General features: G+C 45.8%; 1 protein-coding gene across 7 annotated transcripts in view; it reads right to left on the bottom strand.

Moving 5' to 3' along the window:
* Window positions 1-18,976, bottom strand: part of TNPO1 (transportin 1) — a 560,536-nt gene that overhangs the window by 15,071 nt on the left and 526,489 nt on the right. For all 7 annotated transcript variants that reach the window (XM_033929167.1, XM_033929193.1, XM_033929150.1 and 4 more), the window contains one exon: window positions 8,089-8,231. In XM_033929167.1, the coding sequence (XP_033785058.1) occupies window positions 8,124-8,231 (108 nt within the window). In that variant the 3' untranslated portion in view covers window positions 8,089-8,123. The remainder of the gene's footprint in view (window positions 1-8,088; window positions 8,232-18,976) is intronic.

Raw genomic sequence — 18,976 nt, 5'->3', positions numbered from 1 at the left:
CCTTGAAAATCGCTGAGTTCCAACAGATTGATGTGACATTGATGATCCTTACTGGTCCAGTGGCCTTGAGTACGGAGACCATCGAGATGAGCGCCCCAAGCGTAGGTTGAAGAGTCTGTCGTGAGGACCTTCTGATAAGGGGGCATTTGAAAAAGCAAGCCTCTGGAAAGATTGGAAGAGAGCATCCATCAACGGAGAGAATTCTTCAAGGAAGGAGTGACTGAAATGTGTCAAGAAGGAGGGTTGCAAACTTGCATCCATTGAGATGCCAAGGTCCAGTGAGGAATTCTGAGGTGAAGTCTGGCAAAAGGAGTCACGTGTACTGTGGAGGCCATGTGACCCAGAAGTACCATCATGTGTCTCACTGAGATGGAAGTGCAGGTAGACACTGTATGACAGAGTTGAAGAAGAGCTTCCAGAAATTGTTGTGGAAGGAATGCTCTGAGTTTGAAAGTGTCCAGAACAGCTCCAATGAATTGTAGAGTCTGTGAGAGCTGAAGATGAGATTTGGGAAAGTTGATTTCAAATCACAAACTTTGTAGGAACCAGGTTGTCCGTTGGGTCACTACAATAACCCCTTGAGATGTGGACTCTTTGATGAGCCAGTCGTCGAGGTAAGGAAATACCTAAAGACCATGATTCCGAAGAGCTGCCGCTACCACTACCAGGCACATGGTGAACACTCTGGGAGACGAGGCCAGGCCGAATGGTATTACTCTGTATTGATAATGCAAATTCCTCAACTGAAATCTGAGGTATTGACGGGAGGTCGGATGAATGGGGATATGAGTGTAGGCCTCCTTGAGATCCAGAGAGCATAACCAGTCGTTCTGCTTGAGAAGGGGATAAAGAGATGCCAGGGACAACATTCAAAACTTTTCTTTGACTAAAAATTTGTTGAGAGCCCTGAGATCCAGAATGGGCCGCAGACTGCCCGTCTTCTTTGGAACAAAGAAGTAACGGGAGTAAAACCCCCTGTTCTGCTGTTCCAAGGGAACTGGTTCGATGGCATGGAGAGAAAGCAGAGCTTGAGCTTCCTGAAGAAGGGCGTTCTGGGATGGATTGGAAGGATACTCTCTTGGAGGAAGCTCTGGTGGAACCTGAGTGAAATGAAGAGAGTATCCTTCTCTGATGATGGTAAGCACCCAGAGGTCAGATGTAATTATCGTCCATCAATTGTAAAAATGATGGAGACAACCTTCTATAGGGGGAAAAGGAGACAGAGACAGAACGGTGGAGGTTATGTTCTGTTGCAAACAGTAAAAAAGGCTAAGAAGCCTTAGGTGCAGCAGAAGATTGGGGTTTCTGTTGCTTCTGAGGTTGCTGTTTTTTCAGAGGAGGGCGAGTATAAGGAGCCTGCTTCAGAGCAAAACGTCTTTGATAGATAAGAGCAGGGCTTGCAGGCTTGGCAGGAGCTGGCTTTGGCTTAGGTCTGACTATAGATGCAAATGATTTCTCATGGTCAGATAATTTCTTGGTGGCTACCTCGATGGATTCCTCGAAGGTCGTTACCCTCACAAGGAATGTTAGCCAAGTGATCTTGAAGGTTAGAGTCCATGTCAACGGTACGAAGCCAGGAAAGACGACGCATAGCTACAGAGCAAGCAGCCGCTTGGGCAGATAACTCGAAGGCATAAGATGATTGGAGGAGATGCAGACGTAATTGAGAGAAAGAAGCAATGACTTCCTAAAACTCAAAATGCATTTAGTTATCCAAATAATCCAAAAACTTTGGTAGAACAGAAAGAAGAAATTCAGAGTAAGTGATGAAATAAAAATTATAATTGAGGACTTTAGAGGACATCATAGCATTCTGGTAGATGCGATGTCCGAATTTATCCATAGTTTTCCCCTCCCTTCCAGGAGGAACTGTGGCATAAACCTTAAAGGATGGGACCTCTTCAAGGAGGATTCAACAAGCAGGGATTGATGAGATAACTGTGAGTTGTCAATCCCTTTGTGATGCACAGTTTTATACCTAGAGTTCAGTTTTCCTGGAACAGCTGGTATGGAAAAAGGTGTTTCCATGCATTGACCAATAGTCTGATTTAAAAGCTTATGAAGTGGAAGCTTAAGACACTCTGCCAGAGGTTGAGGAAGATGAATGACTTCTAGATACTCCTTAGAATACTTGGAGCCAGTATCAAATTGAATATCCAAGTCTACAGCCATCTGTGGCAGGAAAGACGAGAAAGATAGCTGATCTGCCAATGCTTTGCCTCGAGAAGGACTCGAGGACGTCGAGGCTGCCTGTGTCGAAGAAGAAGCTTCGGCAGGGAAAAAGGCATCAAAGGAACCTGGTGACTTGGACGAGGCAATCGAGACCGGAACATCCTCGAAGTCCGGCATCTGAGACCTCGAATGAGGAGTCGGTGGTCTGGTCGAGGTTGGAGTAGATCGAGGCTTCAAGGAAGATGGTCTTGTCATGAGAAGAAGATGCCTCGATGAAGGCCTCGAATGTTGGTGAGAACTCTGTCTGGAACCAGATCTCGAGGATGTATGAATAGGACTAGAGGCTGTAGATCGAAGCTCCAGAGGTTTGGTGGAGGAACCTTGATGCACTCTCAAAGACTCTGCTCCTTGTTTAGAGTGTGAGGACTCTCGTCGAGGCACTCACAAAGAATCTGCTCCTTGTTTTTCGTGCTTGGATGGCAGACCAGACACTCGCAGAGACCTGCAAAGAGTGTGTAAGTTCAGACTGGGGCAAAGGAAGCGGCTCGACCTCGCGGGAGTCTGCTGAATGCCCAGGCTGGATAAGAGGAAGCAGTTTGGGTCCCATGTTAGTAAGGAACTGAATAAACTGCTTCTCTAACATGGTCTGGAAAGAAGCCGGCAAGGATGGATCCGCGTCTGAAACCGGACCACCTGCTTTGGCTGGAGGTTCCTTCGAGGTAGTGTGAGTGTGTTTCGACTTAGAAGTCTTGGACACTTTAATCACCACCGGCGGAACTGACTGCTGAGCTATCTGACCGTAGGAAATAGGGGAAGATACAGCAGATGATGTCGAAGCAAGAGCCGCTGCAAACGACGAAGATCTGATGAGGCTCGAGGTGGAAGCAGTAGGCACAGAAGGAGCCTCGGTGGAAGTCAAGGTCAAAGACGCCTTAGAAGTCGAGAGATCAGAAGGAGACTCCATCTCGAAAAGCTTGTCCACCAAAATGCAACAACGCTTAAAAGCACGAGGCTGAAGTGTTTGGCAAGGTAGGCATGACCTAGGATGATGTTTCGGCCCAAGGCACTTGAGGCAGCGTCCGTGAAGGTCCGTAAGAGAGATCGCGTGCTGACACTTGCTACACCTCCTGAAGCCCTTAGCAGGCTTGGACATAGATGGAAAAATAGCTGCTGCAAAGTCGAAGCCCTCGGGCTGCGGTCGAGCGGCCTGTCCCGGAAAATAAACGGAAAAAGAAAAAAAAATTTTTTTTAAAACTAAAATAAAAGAAATAAAATAAAATAAAACAGCGATTCGTGAAGAAAAAAACAAACCGCGGTTGTAGAGAAGGCACAAAGTGAACGAAGTTAAACGCGGAGAGTCAAAGACAGATTTCTCAGCTCCGCGGAAAACTGAGAACTGAGGAGACGTGTTGCGCTGGGCGGGAAGGCACTCGCGCATACGCGGTGTGGGCGACTCGAAACTTCGAGTTTCTTCAAGCAAGTCTGCTTGCGAGACGTCCGCATCCTGGCTCCGTTGATGGCGTCACCCATATGTAAGAATACCTGCCTGCTTGTCCTGGGATAAACGAAGTCTCCAAAAACCCTAAAATGTCATCAAAGGACCTACAGCAGGCTCTTGCTACTGTTGATGTGAAATGCATGCCTCTACAATCAGAAAGAGACTGCACAAATTTAACTTCATGGGAGGTGTGCAAGGAGGAAACCTTTGCTCTCTAAGAGAAACATCAAGGTCAGACTGAGTTTGCCAGAGAGAACGTAGACAAACACCAGGACTTCTGGAATAGTGTTCTATGGACAGATGAGTCTAAAATTGAATTATTTGGACAGCAGAAAAGAGGACATGTTTGGCGTACACCAAATATAGCATTCCAGGAAAAGAACCTCATACCAAACTGTGAAGCATGGAGGGGGAAGTGTCATGGTTTGGGGATGCTTTGCTGCAGCAGGACCTGGCCAGCTCACCATCATAGAATCCACCATGAATTCTACCGTTTATCTGAGGGTGCTTGAGGAACATGTGAGACAATCTGTAAGAAAATTAAAGCTGAAGCGAGCTTGACCCTGCAACACGACAATGACCCCAAACTACCAGTAAATCCACCAAGGAGTGGCTGAAAAGTAAGAAATGGAGAGTCCTGGAATGACTCAGTCAAAGCCCTGATCTTAATCCCATTGAGATGCTGTGAGGTGATTTGAAATGCAAGAAACCCCTCAAACATCTCACAGCTGAAAGAATTCTACATTGATGAGTGGGCCAAACTTTCCTCAGACTGATGTCAGAGACTGGTAGATGGCTCTCACTGCATCTCACTGCAGTTATTTCAGCCAAAGGGGATAACACTAGCTAATAGGGTGTAGGGTATTCTAATTTATTCCTCAGTAAGAATATACATTTTTGTGGATATCTTTTGTTTCAGTAAATCAAGGACATTTTTTTTAACCTGCAATTACATTACTTTCTTTTCCAGAGATAAATAAAAAAAAAGATTTGACATCAATATGTGACCATTTCTTAAGAAAACTGAATATTTCATGGAGTGTCCAAATTTTTTCACATGACTGTATATCAGTGGTTCCAAAGGGTCATATTGTACAAGATATAACATTCTAAATAGGTGAAAAATACTTCAATAATGTACATTAATTTTTTTTGTTGCTGTCAGCAATCAGAACGGAAGATTAAGTTCTTACCTCAATCTTTCCAACAGAAAAGCACATGAGTTCTGAACCTGTAGGTAGTGCATTTTCACCTGTAAGTATTGAAATAGGCATTGTCTACATTTTCAACTCCACCTCCCTTTATCATTGGGCACTAGCCTATCTTCTCAGTTTGTACCAAAGCAGAGAACCTCTGAAAGAGGAGAAACAAGGGGCACGAGAACTCCCCAATCACATACTTTTGATCTGCTCTGCAAAAAAAATACAACTTATTAATAAATGCAACAGACCACTAACAAGGTAAAACAAAATTTTATTAATTTATTTCTAACAGTTAGTACATACATAAACTATAAAACATCCCCACACATACTTATTAAAAACCATCATTTTATATCCAAATTGCATAGGAGTGGTCTATTATCTACTGATTTCAGAACAATCAGGTAAGAAAAACTCACAAATAAGGCAGGTCTTTTAACAGTTTCTTAAAAGATTCAAAGTCTGCACATACACTTAATGTCCCTTTCACTGAGTTCCAAAGTCTTGGGCCTGCTACTGATATAGCAGCCATACTGGGTTGTTGTTTTTTTTGTAATATAGTTCCTGATTCTTCTCAATTAGTCTCATTGTTGATTCCAACTGTAAATTTCAATTTGAAATATACCTTCTCAAAATTTGAATCAGGAACCATAGTATTACAGTCAAAACTTTATACTCAATTCGAGCCTTAATTGGCAACCAATAGAATTTCTTTAATACTGGACTGATATGATCATATTTTGATGTCCCAGAAATCAATCTAGCGGCCGTATCTTATATCACCTGCATGACTTGAATCTTCGCTCTTGTAATGCCATGGGAGTGGCCTTATACAACCTGGGCCAATTAGAGCCTCAGGCCCCTCCCCAGTGCATCCCAAGATGCACCGGGGAGGGGAAGGCCCCATTTTAGATGACGCAAGAAGCTGGGAGGAGTGGGTCCATGTACCTCCGGCTCATCAACTTTGAGTTAAAGGGGCTGCCGAGGGGGGGGGAGTTACTTGCCAGGGGGAAGCGGGGGAGGGTTAGGAGAGGTAGAGGGAGAGTGGGCATCTCTACCGCTGCAGGGGGGGTTGCTGCCATTCTGGGAGGAGGGTGGTGGTTGCTGCTGCTGCTGGGAAGGGGTGTTCTGATGCAACGGAGAGAATGGGCATCTCTCCCGCTGCATCACAACACAGGGGTTTCTAGTAGTCTGTGACACTGACCAGCTCCCCTGGACCAGTCGCTTTTTTTAGTCGCCAAAAGCCGCCACTTTTTTAAAATGGCATGGCATTTTTACAGAATCCACTAGAGGGCTCATTTCAATGTTCTGGGATTCCAAAGCCTTGGAGAACTGAATAGAACTTGAGATCTCGCATCCCAAGGGCACATGAAACATGGCGCTCTTCAACTGGAAAATCTGTGCAAAAAACTGTCGGATCCATGGGCTAGAAAGGCCTGGGGCATCCATGAAAGTTGATCTCTAGGCAAAATGAGTGGTTTTGAGGCAGAAAAAAGGAAGCTTAATAACAGATCCCTAAAAATCCAAGGTGGCTGCCATCAGAAAATTTTTGCCAAAAACAAGCTGTTGGAGCTAAATAAAAAATAGCGATTTTTGGGTTTTGGAGGAGTGGGAGCCTAATCCTACCCTCAGAAACCCTTAAAAATGAAATTTTCAGACCCTCCCACGATTTTCCCATAGGGAATAATGGGACTACTGGTGCCTGCTGGCTTGTGGAAGTCTGCCTGCAGGAAAAGTACTTCTGCCTCTGAGATTGTCAGGAATTTGACTGTTGATGGAAATCTTCTGGCTGTTGAATGTACCTCACTCAAGGACTCCCAACCCCGAAATTCCTCACAAAATGACTGGGGGAGAAACTGCATAGCCAGCTCTCCCTGATACCCAGAGGGTTCTTACTTAGGGGGGCTCCACAGCTTGTGCTCTTGCCTCAGAAGAAATCAGCAGGCAAGCAGCTCCCACGGGAATGGGCCCTGAGCTTCTAAGGAACACCAAGCAGGCTGGCTCCACAGGTACTTTGAAGAGATTGGCTTGGGTGCAGCAGTCCACCCATGTGAGACAGTGTCCTTTCCCTGGCAGAGTAAGCCCAAGAAGAGGACTTCCGAGCACTGAAGCCATGAAGAAATTTAAAAAAAAATGGAAAAATCCCCACAAATAATAAAAATAAGCAGAACAGATCAGAGCACAACTTCTGAGTTTGCTTGCAGAAGAGGGAGCTGTTCTCCACTGTAAAAGGGAGGAGTTAAAGATTTTAAACTGACATCCTTCTGCAGATGTGTGGTTAGTGAGAATCAATAGCTAAAGTACGGACTCCTGTATATATCTAACATTAATAATAAATATAAACAGAGCAGATGAAAATAACACCTGCTCAACTTGCTTGCAGAAAGGAAAAAACTAAGTAGGGCAATGCCTGATGATTCAGGGAGGAGTTGAAAATGTAGATGCCTTCTGCAGTGAAGATGTACTACCCACAGGTTCAGGACTCATGTGCTCTTTGCACGGGAATGAATATTTTTGGATGGACTAACATAGTGTTCTTCAACCACTGGTCCATGGACCAGTGCCGGTCCACAGAAATTTCCTGCCGGTCCACAGGACCAACATGTGCGTCAGGCCCAAAATAGTGTTCTTCAACCGCCAGTCCACGGTGCGATCGACGCGGCGTTATCTTCGAGCCAGCTCTCTCTTCCTAACTGATTCAGTGCACAAAGCCACGGGCAGTGGCTCCTAAGGGCATCCTGCGCCTGAACCGGAAGCTTTCTCTCTGACGTTGCAACGTCAGAGGGAAGGCTTCCAGATGAGGCACGGGATGTGCAAGGTGCAATTAGTACTATAATGGGGCGGGGTCTGGGGTGGAGATTGAGTAGAGATGGGCGGGGTCTGGCCCACGACTTAGCCTAGTGTTCTTCAACCGCTGGTTCACGGACCGATGCCGGTCCACAGAATAATTCTTTTAATTCTGCCGGTCCTTAGGTGTAAAAAGGTTGAAAAACACTGGACTAACACATTTGCGTTTGATTCTTTGCCAATTGGGGAATCTTCTCTTTAATGTATTTATCTATGAGGTTATGCTTTAAAATCAAGAAGCAAAACTAGTTTTTAAAATTGTGAGAATTTGCTTTACACAATTTCTCTTTTTTTTCTTTACCAACACACAAATTAAATAATTAAACTCAATTTAACATCTTCTACTCAAACATTTTTTTAAAAACTTACCCCTAATGATGGGATTGCAGCTAGACCATACAATGTTAAACTCCATAGTAAGCTGCAAGCCGTTCTTTCAAGGGAAGAGGAAATTGGTCAGAGAAGCGGCTCCAATTCTCATCCCCTACTTGATTCTTAAATCCATGAAGAATCTAAGTATAAGCAAGAATATTTCAGAAGCAAATATAAGATAGTGAAATTAAGGCTATACAAAATTTCTATCTATATGCAAGACAGACAAAAAATAATGAAATATTCTCAAAAACTAACCTGTGCTTTCCTTTGGTGGATTAATTGCACTTAATAGTAATGTGGAAAACATCCAATGTGATCCTTTACTATCAAGCCCTATACCAAGTTTGAACTATTTCATTGGTTCTTTCTTGAACCATTTGTACAATAAGCTTCAAAAAGGAATCGGTAATTGAAGATACAATCCTATTTTAAGCTTCCAAAAAACAGTTTACAATGATTTTTTATTATTAAACAATATATAGAGTAGCTATCGTGTTTCCCTGAAAACAAGACACAGTGACACTGGTTCAGTAGTGCTGCCCCCACTGCTGTTTGGAATGGAGGTATGTTGGTCTCACGGTGGGAGGATTGGCGGGGTTCTGCTGCACGGGATGGGAAGGAGGGATGGAAAGATGCTGCGTAAGGGGATGAGTGAGAGGGGAGGAAAGATGCTGCACATGTGAGGGGAGGGGGGAGAAAGCGCTGCTGCTGGCGAAACGAGAGGTGTTGGGGACATTCGGGAGGGGCTTCGGGGGTCGACCTAAGTAGGGCATATTTTTGGGGTAGGTCTTATATTAGGACCTACCCCAAACATCATGCTAGGGCTTATTTTCGTAGGTCTTATTTTTGGGGAAACACGGTAGTTTCCGCTATTATCCCTTAAAAACAGTTAATGACCCCAGGTGCTGTATTGTAAAGTTTACTTTAATATTTACTTTAATACTATATAACATACTAGCTGATGGCCCGGCGTTGCACCGGGACACGGTCCCCAGTTGAAGGCAACACAAAGCACAGAAGACCCGTTTCAGAATTTTGAGTTCACACCAGGTGAAGTTTACAGTGAACTGGCAAGACTCAAGGTGAACAAAGCCATGGGACCAGACAATTTGCACCCAAGAATGCTCAGAGAATTGAGCGATGTCCTGGCGAAACCGTTGGCTGAGCTATTCAATCTCTCCCTAAGTAAGGGGAAAGTTCCCCTGGACTGGAAATTAGCTAATGTCGTTCCTCTGCATAAAAAGGGCAGAGGCTGCGAATTATAGATCGGTGAGTCTCACATCAATAGTGTGCAAACTCATGGAAACACTAATTAAAAGCAAATTGGACACGATCTTGAATGAAGGGAATCTTCGGGATCCCAGTCAGCATGGATTCACCAAGGGTAGGTCCTGCCAATCCAATCTCATCAGCTTCTTTGACTGGGTAACAAGAAAGTTGGACTTGGGAGAGTCTTTGGACGTCGTGCACCTGGACTTCAGGAAAGCTTTTGACAGTGTCCCACACCGCAGGTTGCTAAGCAAGATGGAATCGATGGGGTTAGGAGAGAAACTAACTGCATGGGTCAATGATTGGCTGAGTGGCAGACTTCAGAGGGTGGTGGTTAATGGTACCCTCTCTAAAACATCGGAGGTGACCAGTGGAGTGCCGCATGGCTCGGTCCTGGGTCCACTCCTTTTCAACATATTCATAGGGGATCTGACTCAAGGGCTTCAAGGTAAAATAACACTATTCGCCGATGACGCCAAACTATGTAATATAGTAAGTGAATGCAGTTTACAGAATTATATGGCGCAGGACCTGCTTACATTGGAAAGTTGGTCCTCAACCTGGCAGCTAGGCTTCAATGCTAAGAAATGTAAGGTCATGCACCTCGGAAGCGGAAATCCATGCAGGATGTACTTCTTGAACGGAGAAACTTTAACTAGGACTAATCATCAGTGCAGACATGAAAACTGCCAATCAAGTGGAGAAGGCTTCATCTAAGGCAAGGCAGATATTGGGTTGTATCAATAGAAATTTCGTCAGCCGAAAGCCTGAAGTCATAATGCCGTTGTACAGGGCCATGGTGAGACCTCATCTGGAGTACTGTGTGCAATTCTGGAGGCCACATTACAGTAAAGATGTGCGCAGAATTGAATCGGTTCAACGGACGGCCACCAGGATGATCTCGGGGCTTAAGGGTCTCTCGTACGAAGAGAGACTGAACAAATTGCAGCTCTACACTCTTGAGGAACGTAGGAAGAGGGGAGACATGATCGAAACATTTAAGTACCTCACGGGACGTGTCGAAGTGGAAGATGATATTTTCTTTCTCAAAGGACCCTTGGCCACAAGAGGGCACCGGCTCAAACTCAGGGGCGGAAAATTTCATGGCGACACCAGAAAGTATTTCTTCACAGAGAGAGTGGTTGATCATTGGAACAAGCTTCCAGTGCAGGTGATCGAGGCAGACAGCGTGCCAGACTTTAAGAATAAATGGGATATCCATGTGGGATCCCTACGAGGGTCAAGATAAGGAAATTGGGTCATTAGGGCATAGACAGGGGGTGGGTAAGCAGAGTGGGCAGACTTGATGGGCTGTAGCCCTTTTCTGCTGTCATCTTCTATGTTTCTATGTATTTAATTATAGCAATAACACTGTAAATGGATTCAAATAAAGATACTTTATAGTGGTGAATGAAATTATTTTTTAACAGCTTTATAAAAAGTACAATATTCAAATTATAATGTGAAATATTTGACAAAATGAATACAATACAACTAACACAAAACTTGATTATAAACAACATTTTTAGTTTCACCTCCAGGAGCAAGAACATATAAATTCTTGGGTGAACCCACCCTTGAGCAAGCAACATAGAGTTGTCCATGGGAAAAACAGGGGGATCTTAAATCCACTCCACAGTATGTAATAGTCTGTCCCTGTGATTTGTTGATTGTGATAGAGAATGCAAGTCTCACTGGAATTTGCAATCTCGTAAACTGAAAAGGAAGATCTGTTGGAATAAGTGGCATCCAAAAGTTTCAGTATTGATTTAAACAACTCAATATGTGGAAACTCAGGTTGAAAAGAAACTCCATGCAGTTTTTTCCCGGTTCAGAATGGAACCTGTGTTCCTAGTTCAGCATATGTGAGTACTCATGTAATGTAATAACATTATGAACTGGGGTGCATGAAGGAAACAGTTACAAACACAGTTAGAACATACAAACTCTATATGTATGGTGTCCGTGGTAGAATAGAAACGATGTCCCTAGTGGTTATAGTGTCATAGAAAGTGTTTTATAGTTGGAATTACTGTGAGAATGGCAGCTTTTTACATCCTTTCCAATGACATGAATGGTTAAAATCTGATTTTATGTTTGTAGCTCTGCCCATGTGTGCAGGTGGGCCGCGAGACCCCAGAACATATCACCCCAGGTAGTGAGGGATCTGCATACCAAGTTTCGTTCAAATCGGTCAAGCTGTTTTTGAATTACAGTGAGAATGGCAGCTTTTTACATTTCTTCCATTGAGATGAATGGGTGAAATCTGATTTTCTGTTTATAGCTCCGCCCACGTGTGCAGGTGGGCCGCGAGACCCCCAGAACATATCAACCCAGGTAGTGAGGGATCTGCATACCAAGTTTCGTTCAAATCGGTCAAGCCGTTTTTGCGTGATCGCGGCACATACACACACACACACACATACATACATACACACATACATACCTCCGATTTTATATATATATAGAAGATAAACTCAATCTTTTAGCTAGCTAAGAGACACTGTGTCTTTACTAGTCGCGCTGCACGTGCAGCAGCAGCAGCTGCTACGGTCAGGCGCTGCCTTCGCCTGTGGCGAGGCTATAATAAAGGATCTTCTGCCTTGATGCAGCCGCAGAGCGAAATGGTGGCGTGCCTTGTCGGCAGGGAGAACTGAAATCCTAGACCACAGCAGCGTGAGCCCGGCAGCACACTGAAAGTCAAAGCCTCAATCAACGGCGCGTGGAGCCATTTTGCAGCCGCTACTGCCCAACCTCGAACCCGACTGAGACTCCGAGACTGCCTGCCCGCCGCGACTGCAAGCTTGCCTTGCAGACACCAACTCCGTGCAGCTCCCGATTCACCATCTTACTGCTGGGCTGGGCGTGTGAGCTTGCTCCGCCCCCCCAAACCCCTGCCGGGAGATCTAAACTTACAGCCTCAATCAACGGTGCGTGGCCGTTTGGCGCGCCGGCGAAGGCGCACGGCAAAGGCGCGTGCCTTGCGCCTTAGCACGCGCCTTTGCGAAGCGACCAAGCGAAGCCCAACGCCGCCTCTCTACCCTACGCCACCTTCATTCAACTTCCAGATCTGACTCCAAGGCCCATCAGCTGACCAGAGAGCCTCGTGCCAACGACTGCTTCCAAATTTCCAACCCCAACCGGGATACTCCTCCAATGGCGCAGACCGGCCTAGCAGCTAAGTATCTGCATGACTACCTCACCAACCTGCATGCTTTGAAAAACACTCCCCCCCATGCATGACTTCAACCCCCCAACTGCATGCCTCAATCGCATGCCCTAGCCAACCTAAACAACTCTTCACAGTCTTACCTGTCTAGAGACTACCTAACTAAGAGACAACTCACTCTCACTCCAACACGGACTCCTCCCAAGCCAACTGAATTCTCAGAAATCTTGTCTACTCCATCATTGGGCCATCCCTCCACCAGCCAGACCCATCAACCTCTGAATCTCTCTTACCAGTAACTGCAGTATCAATCTCCCCCAAGTCCTTACATCTTCCTCAATTTACCCCCAGTTCCACCAATCTACCATTCCAATCCCAACCTAACCCTTCACCTCTCTCTACCCAATTCAGCAAGGCCCAACATGCCTAACTTCACAGGAAAACTGATAACCCTCCTTCTTCTCTATCTACTCAGCACGAGAAACTGGATCACCAAAACCTTAGCATTCAAACCCATCCCCACCTACCTCACTTGGAACAGAGCCATCAAACCAGACAAACCACTTCCTCCCTCCAGTACCCTCCTTGACTACAAGGAATCAGGTCCATTCCCGATCGCTGTAGTCAACACCACCCGACACTCCTCTAGACCAACGCAAAAAAGAAACAGATTCCTAAAAAATCTACCAAGTACACAGTCCATCACTCCCCCTGAACACCACACAATTTCGGGTGCCTATCTCAACATTCGCTCGGCTAGAAACAAAGCCCAACTGATTAAGGACTGGCTAGAAGAAACCCACCTTGATATCCTACTCCTCACCGAAACATGGCTAATCTTCGATCAGGACACCATCATCAGAGACCTACTCCCTCCAAACTACAAAATCATTTCACTATCAAGAAACTTTAGAAGAGGAGGCGGACTACCCATAATCCTCCGTGACCACTTCCAGTTCCAAATCCTCGATTCCAAACTGACCAACGCCCTGGAAATCCTCTCCTGCAAAATCTCCAAAGCTGACTGTAAAGACAATCTAACCATTACCCTATTCTACACCCCTCCCAGCAAATGGAACCAAGCCAAAGAAGACTTCTACGAATTCCTCCTCTCAAATTCTGTCGCGGGCACTCACAATCTTCTCGCAGGCGACGTCAATCTACACCTTGAACAGGAAGAGAATTCCAACGTGGCCGATCTCCTCTCCTTCCTAACATCCCTAGGTTTCTCTAAACCACCCCCTACAAAAACCCACGACAAAGGCCATCACCTAGATCTGATCTCTTTCCTCCCCAATACCCCTTCAATCCCCAGCATATACCTTAAAGAAGAAAACTGGACCACCACCCTCTGGTCTGACCACCTCCGATACAATTTCAAATTACACTGGCTCAAAAAACAAAACAAAAAACAACCAAGAACCATCCACAAAGAAAAAACAATATGGTCCAGAGGCCTACTTAACCCTGAAGAATTCTGGTCCCACTACAACCCAACATCCACCCCAGACCTTGACCTTAATTTCATCTCAGACTGGAACAATTTCAGCAATTAGATCCTAAACGACATTGCTCCACTGAAACTTTGCAAGAAAAAACACCGCTCCTCTGCTAATTGGTTCGACACAGACCTACTCGCCCTCAAACGAGAAGTACGCAAACTGGAAAGAACCTGGTGCAAATCAGGCACAAACACTGACAGACACTCCTGGCGAATTAAAGTTACAGAATACAAAAAAATGATCAAAGAAAAGCGCCACAAACAGTACTCCCAATCTATCAACACCCCATCCCTGAACACCAATAAACTATTCAGACTAGTTAACTCCTTATTTGACACCGCCCCACATAAAAGCTCCCCCACAGATCTACCACCCTCCCCGACAAATCTAGCCGACCACTTCGCCAACAAAATTCTTAACTTGAAAACAACGCTCACAACAACTAGCACCTACCCATATATCCACCTACCTTCTCCAGAAAACGATAGCTCACCTGCTGACATGACCTGGTCTCACTTCAAAAACCCAGAATGGAACCTATTTCTCAAGCTATACTCAAAATATTCCAAAACAAACTGCCTACTAGATAACTGCCCTCCATCCATCATGAAAACTGCCCCCCTCCACTTCAAAGCTGAACTCTTCAACTGGGTCACCCTCTGCCTGTCTACTGGCCACTTCCCAAAGGAACTTGGCCACATCCTCGTATCTCCAATAATCAAAAACCCCAAAGAATCTCCCTCTGTAGCCTCCAACTACAGACCCATCGCCAATATCCCTCTTTTTCTTAAAATCATGGAAGGACTTGTCAACTACAATCTCATGTCACACCTAGAGAAATTTAACATCCTCCACGACTCCCAGTCTGGATTCCGCACTAACTACAGTACGGAAACCGTTCTTGCCTCACTAACCAATCACCTCCTCTAACTATTCCCACTGGGAAACAGTGCACCGTTACTCCAGTTTGACCTCAGCAGTGCCTTCGACCTAGTAGTCCATGACATTCTGATTAGTTGCCTCGACTCCATTGGCATTTCCGGACAAGTACTAACCTGGCTCACAGGCTTCCTAAAAAACCGAACCTACCAAGTCCATAACGACGGAACCTTCTCCCATACCTGGAGCAACCCCTGCGGAGTTCCCCAAGGCTCCCCCCTATCCCCGTCACTATTCAACGTCTATATGGCATCACTGGGACACTTGTTATCGAACCATAACCTGAAATCCTATATCTACGCAGATGACATTACAATCATCATACCTATCACCTCACTGTCACATGAGACAGAACATTACATTTCAACCGTCCTCACCATGGTAGAAAACTGGACCACACGGTTCAAATTGAAACTAAACCCAGAAAAAACCAAGTTCTTCCTTGCAAGTCCTAACTACAAACTAACGACCACCACCCTGCATCTCAATGGTTTAACTTATCCAATCAATTCCACTATAAAAATTCTTGGAGTCATCTTGGACCGATGCCTCACTTTGGAAGATCACACCAATGCCCAGGTCAAAAAATGATTTCCCACCCTTTGGAAACTCCGTTCTATCAAACATTACTTTGATTTCCCCACCTTCAGTTTGCTGGTCCAATCCCTAAATACCCTGGACTACTGTAACATCATATACCTGGGCTCCTACAAGAAAACCATTAAACAACTAAGATTCATCCAGAACACCGCCATCCGCCTCATCTATGGGCTAAAAAAGTCAGACCACGTCAGCCCCTTCTACAGAAAACTTCATTGGCTACCGTTTGAAGCAAGGGTCATCTTCAAATTCGCCTGCCTCTGCTTCAAAACCCTATCTGGCTCAGCCCCGATATACCTGTCACACCACTTCGTCTTCCCAGGATCTAACCGAACACGTAATGTCCACCTGTTTGCCTATCCCTCCCCAAAAGGATGCATCTACAAAAGATTCTTGGACAAAACCCTCTCTTTCCAAGCAGGCAAATGGAATGACTGCTTGACCACCCTCATCTCTCTTGCCCCAACCTACCTATCCTTCAGGAAATCTCTCAAATCATACCTCTTTGATAAATTCCTCTAACTCCCACCCTCCCAACCAAACTACTAATCTCAACCTCGCCTCCCTCACTACCCTTCCCCCCCCCTCTTCCACGGCTATTGTTCGCACCCCCCCGTGCAACAGTTATCGGATCATTTTGTAATTGGCCACTGGTTTATACCATACACTTGATAACTAATTCTCTGTACCTTCATTGCATAATTACAGCTCTTATCTCCTGTATACTACTCTGAACTGTTTTTCTGATACTCTGTAACTTCGCTGTATATGTACAGTCTCTTCTCCTGTAAACTGCTCTGAACTGTTTTGTGGTATTGTGGTATACAAATATAAAGTTATTATTATTATTATTATTATTATTAAGAGAGCAAGTTTCAAATACTCTACTTCTCTATGCAATCATTTAGCTTTTTTTCCGGTCATTATATAAATCAGGCAAAAAAAGGAGAACATAACTGGGTTTAAAAAACTGGTTTGGACAAGTTCCTGTGGAAAAGTCCATAGTATGCTACTGAGATAGTCATGTGGGAAGCCACTGCTTGCCCTGGGATCAGTAGCACAGAATGTTGCTATTATATGAGTTTCTGTCAGGTACTTGTGACCTGGCTTGGACACATGGAAATAGGATACTGGGTTCGATGGACCATTGGTCTGACCCAGTATGGCTATTATGTGAAAATGGGTGCTTATAAAAGTGAGTAGTTTTTTGCACTACTTTATTTATATTTCCCCACTTCACCTTTTGCAATACTGTAGTAATTTCATGCTTACAAAATTGTACATTCCATCCCTTACAATAATACCTTTAGTGCGCATGCGCACTTCAATCCCTGTGTTCCTGTGCCTCCGTGGTGCCATATCCCCGCATGTGCAGTATGAGCCTGCGCATGTTTCCCCAGCAACTTTCCTGCCTGAGAGAAAAGATTGCTGCGGGAACAAAACCTCGGCAGCCAGTCGGGTTCTCCACTTCCCTGAGGAGATGCTTCCAGACTGAAATCATTGGCGTCCAGTTCCCCCCCCTCCCCCCACGACATAAGGTTCTTCCCCCTGGCTTCCAGATTTTCCCTCCCTGGCCTCCCCGCACCATTTACCGTAGTGAAGCAGCCTGCAGCGGTGCTGTTTCCTCTGCCGCAGTCCCGCCCCTCCTCTGACGTCAGAGGAGGGGGCAGGACCGCGGCAGTGGAAACAGTACGTAGCAGCGCAAGATCGCTGGCATAGTGATCTTGCTGCAGGCTGCTTCGCTACGGTAAATGGTGCGGAGAGGCCAGGGGGATGAGCAGTCCTTCGGGGTGGGGGGGGGGTGAGCGGTCCTTCAGGGTGGGGCAGCAGGCCTTCAGGGTGGGGCGGGCAGGCAGGCCTTCAGGGGGGAGACAGGCCTCCAAAGGGGGGACAAGCCTTCATGTGGGGAGACAGGATTTCAGGGGGGGGACATGCCTTCAAGGGGGGGGGACAAGCCTTCATGGGAGGAGACAGGCTTTCGGAGGGGTCATGCCTTCGAGGGGGACAGGCAGGCAGGCCTTCAAGGGGGACAGGCAGGCTGACCTTTAAGGGGGGGGACAGGCCTTCAAGGGGGGGACAGGCAGACAAGCCTTCATGGGGGGAGACAGGCTTTCGGGGGGACATGCCTTCAAGGGGGACAGGCAGGCAGGCAGGCCTTCAAGGGGGACAGGCAGGCAGGCCTTGAAGGGGGGGACAGAGATAGCACAGTTACATACCGTAACAGTTGTTATCCAGGGACAGCAGGCAGATATTCTCACACATGGGTGACGTCACCGACGGAGCCCCGCAGTGGACAGCCTTGAAAGCAAACTTGCTTGAAGATCTTTGAACTTTCGAGTGCTGCACCGCGCATGCCTTCCCGCCCAAACTAGGGGTCGCGTCTCCTGTGAGGATCCTCAGTTCAGATACCTAGCTAAGAAGCCAGCCAGGGGAGGTGGGAGGGTTGTGAGAATATCTGCCTGCTGTCCCTGGATAACAACTGTTATGGTAAGTAACTGTGCTTTATTCCAGGACAAGCAGGCAGCATATTCTCAGACATGGGTGACCTCCAAGCTAAGCAAAATGGGATAGAGGGAGTGTTGGCAGTTTAAGAAAAAAGATTTTGCAAAAAGATTGGCCAAAATGGCCATCCCTCCTGGATAAAGTATCCAGACAGTAATGAGAGATGAAAGTATGAACCGAGGACCAAGTGGCAGCCTTGCAGATTTCCTCAATAGGAGTTGATTTGAGGAAAGCTACAGACGCTGCCATAGCTCGAACTTTGTGGCCCGTCACTTGACCCTGCAGAGGAAGACCAGCCTGAGCATAGCAGAAAGAGATGCAAGCAGCCATCCAGTTGGAAATGGTACGCTTTGAGATAGGACGTCCCAACTTATTCTGATCAAAGGAGATGAAAAGTTGAGATGTTCTGTGAGGTTGAGTGCGTTGGAGGTAGAAAGCCAAGGCACGTTTGCAGTCCAAAGTATGAAGTGCCGCTTCTCCCTGATGAGAATGAGGCTTTGGAAAAAATACTGGCAGAACAATAGATTGATTGATGTGAAATTCTGAAACCACTTTAGGTAAGAATTTGGGATGAATACGGAGGACCACCTTGTCAAGGTGAAAAACTGTGAAAGGTGGGTCCGCAACCAACACTTATAGCTCACTGACTCTTGTGAGGGCAATCAGGAATACAGCTTTCCAAGTGAGATACTTGAGGTGAGCTTTGTCAAGTGGTTCAAAAGGAGGCTTCATCAGTTGAGCCAAAACAACATTAAGATCCCAAACCACTAGAGGTGGTTTAAGTGGTGGATGAACATTAAAAAGTCCTTTCATAAAGCAGGAAACCACGGGATGTGCAGAGAGAGTTTCACTTCCAGAGGCTGATGAAAAGCAGCAATAGCACTGAGATGGACTTGAATAG

This window comes from Geotrypetes seraphini, chromosome 1 (assembly GCF_902459505.1).
Source record: "Geotrypetes seraphini chromosome 1, aGeoSer1.1, whole genome shotgun sequence".
Lineage (NCBI taxonomy): Eukaryota > Metazoa > Chordata > Amphibia > Gymnophiona > Dermophiidae > Geotrypetes > Geotrypetes seraphini.
This window is presented reverse-complemented; position numbering and strand designations above follow the sequence as displayed.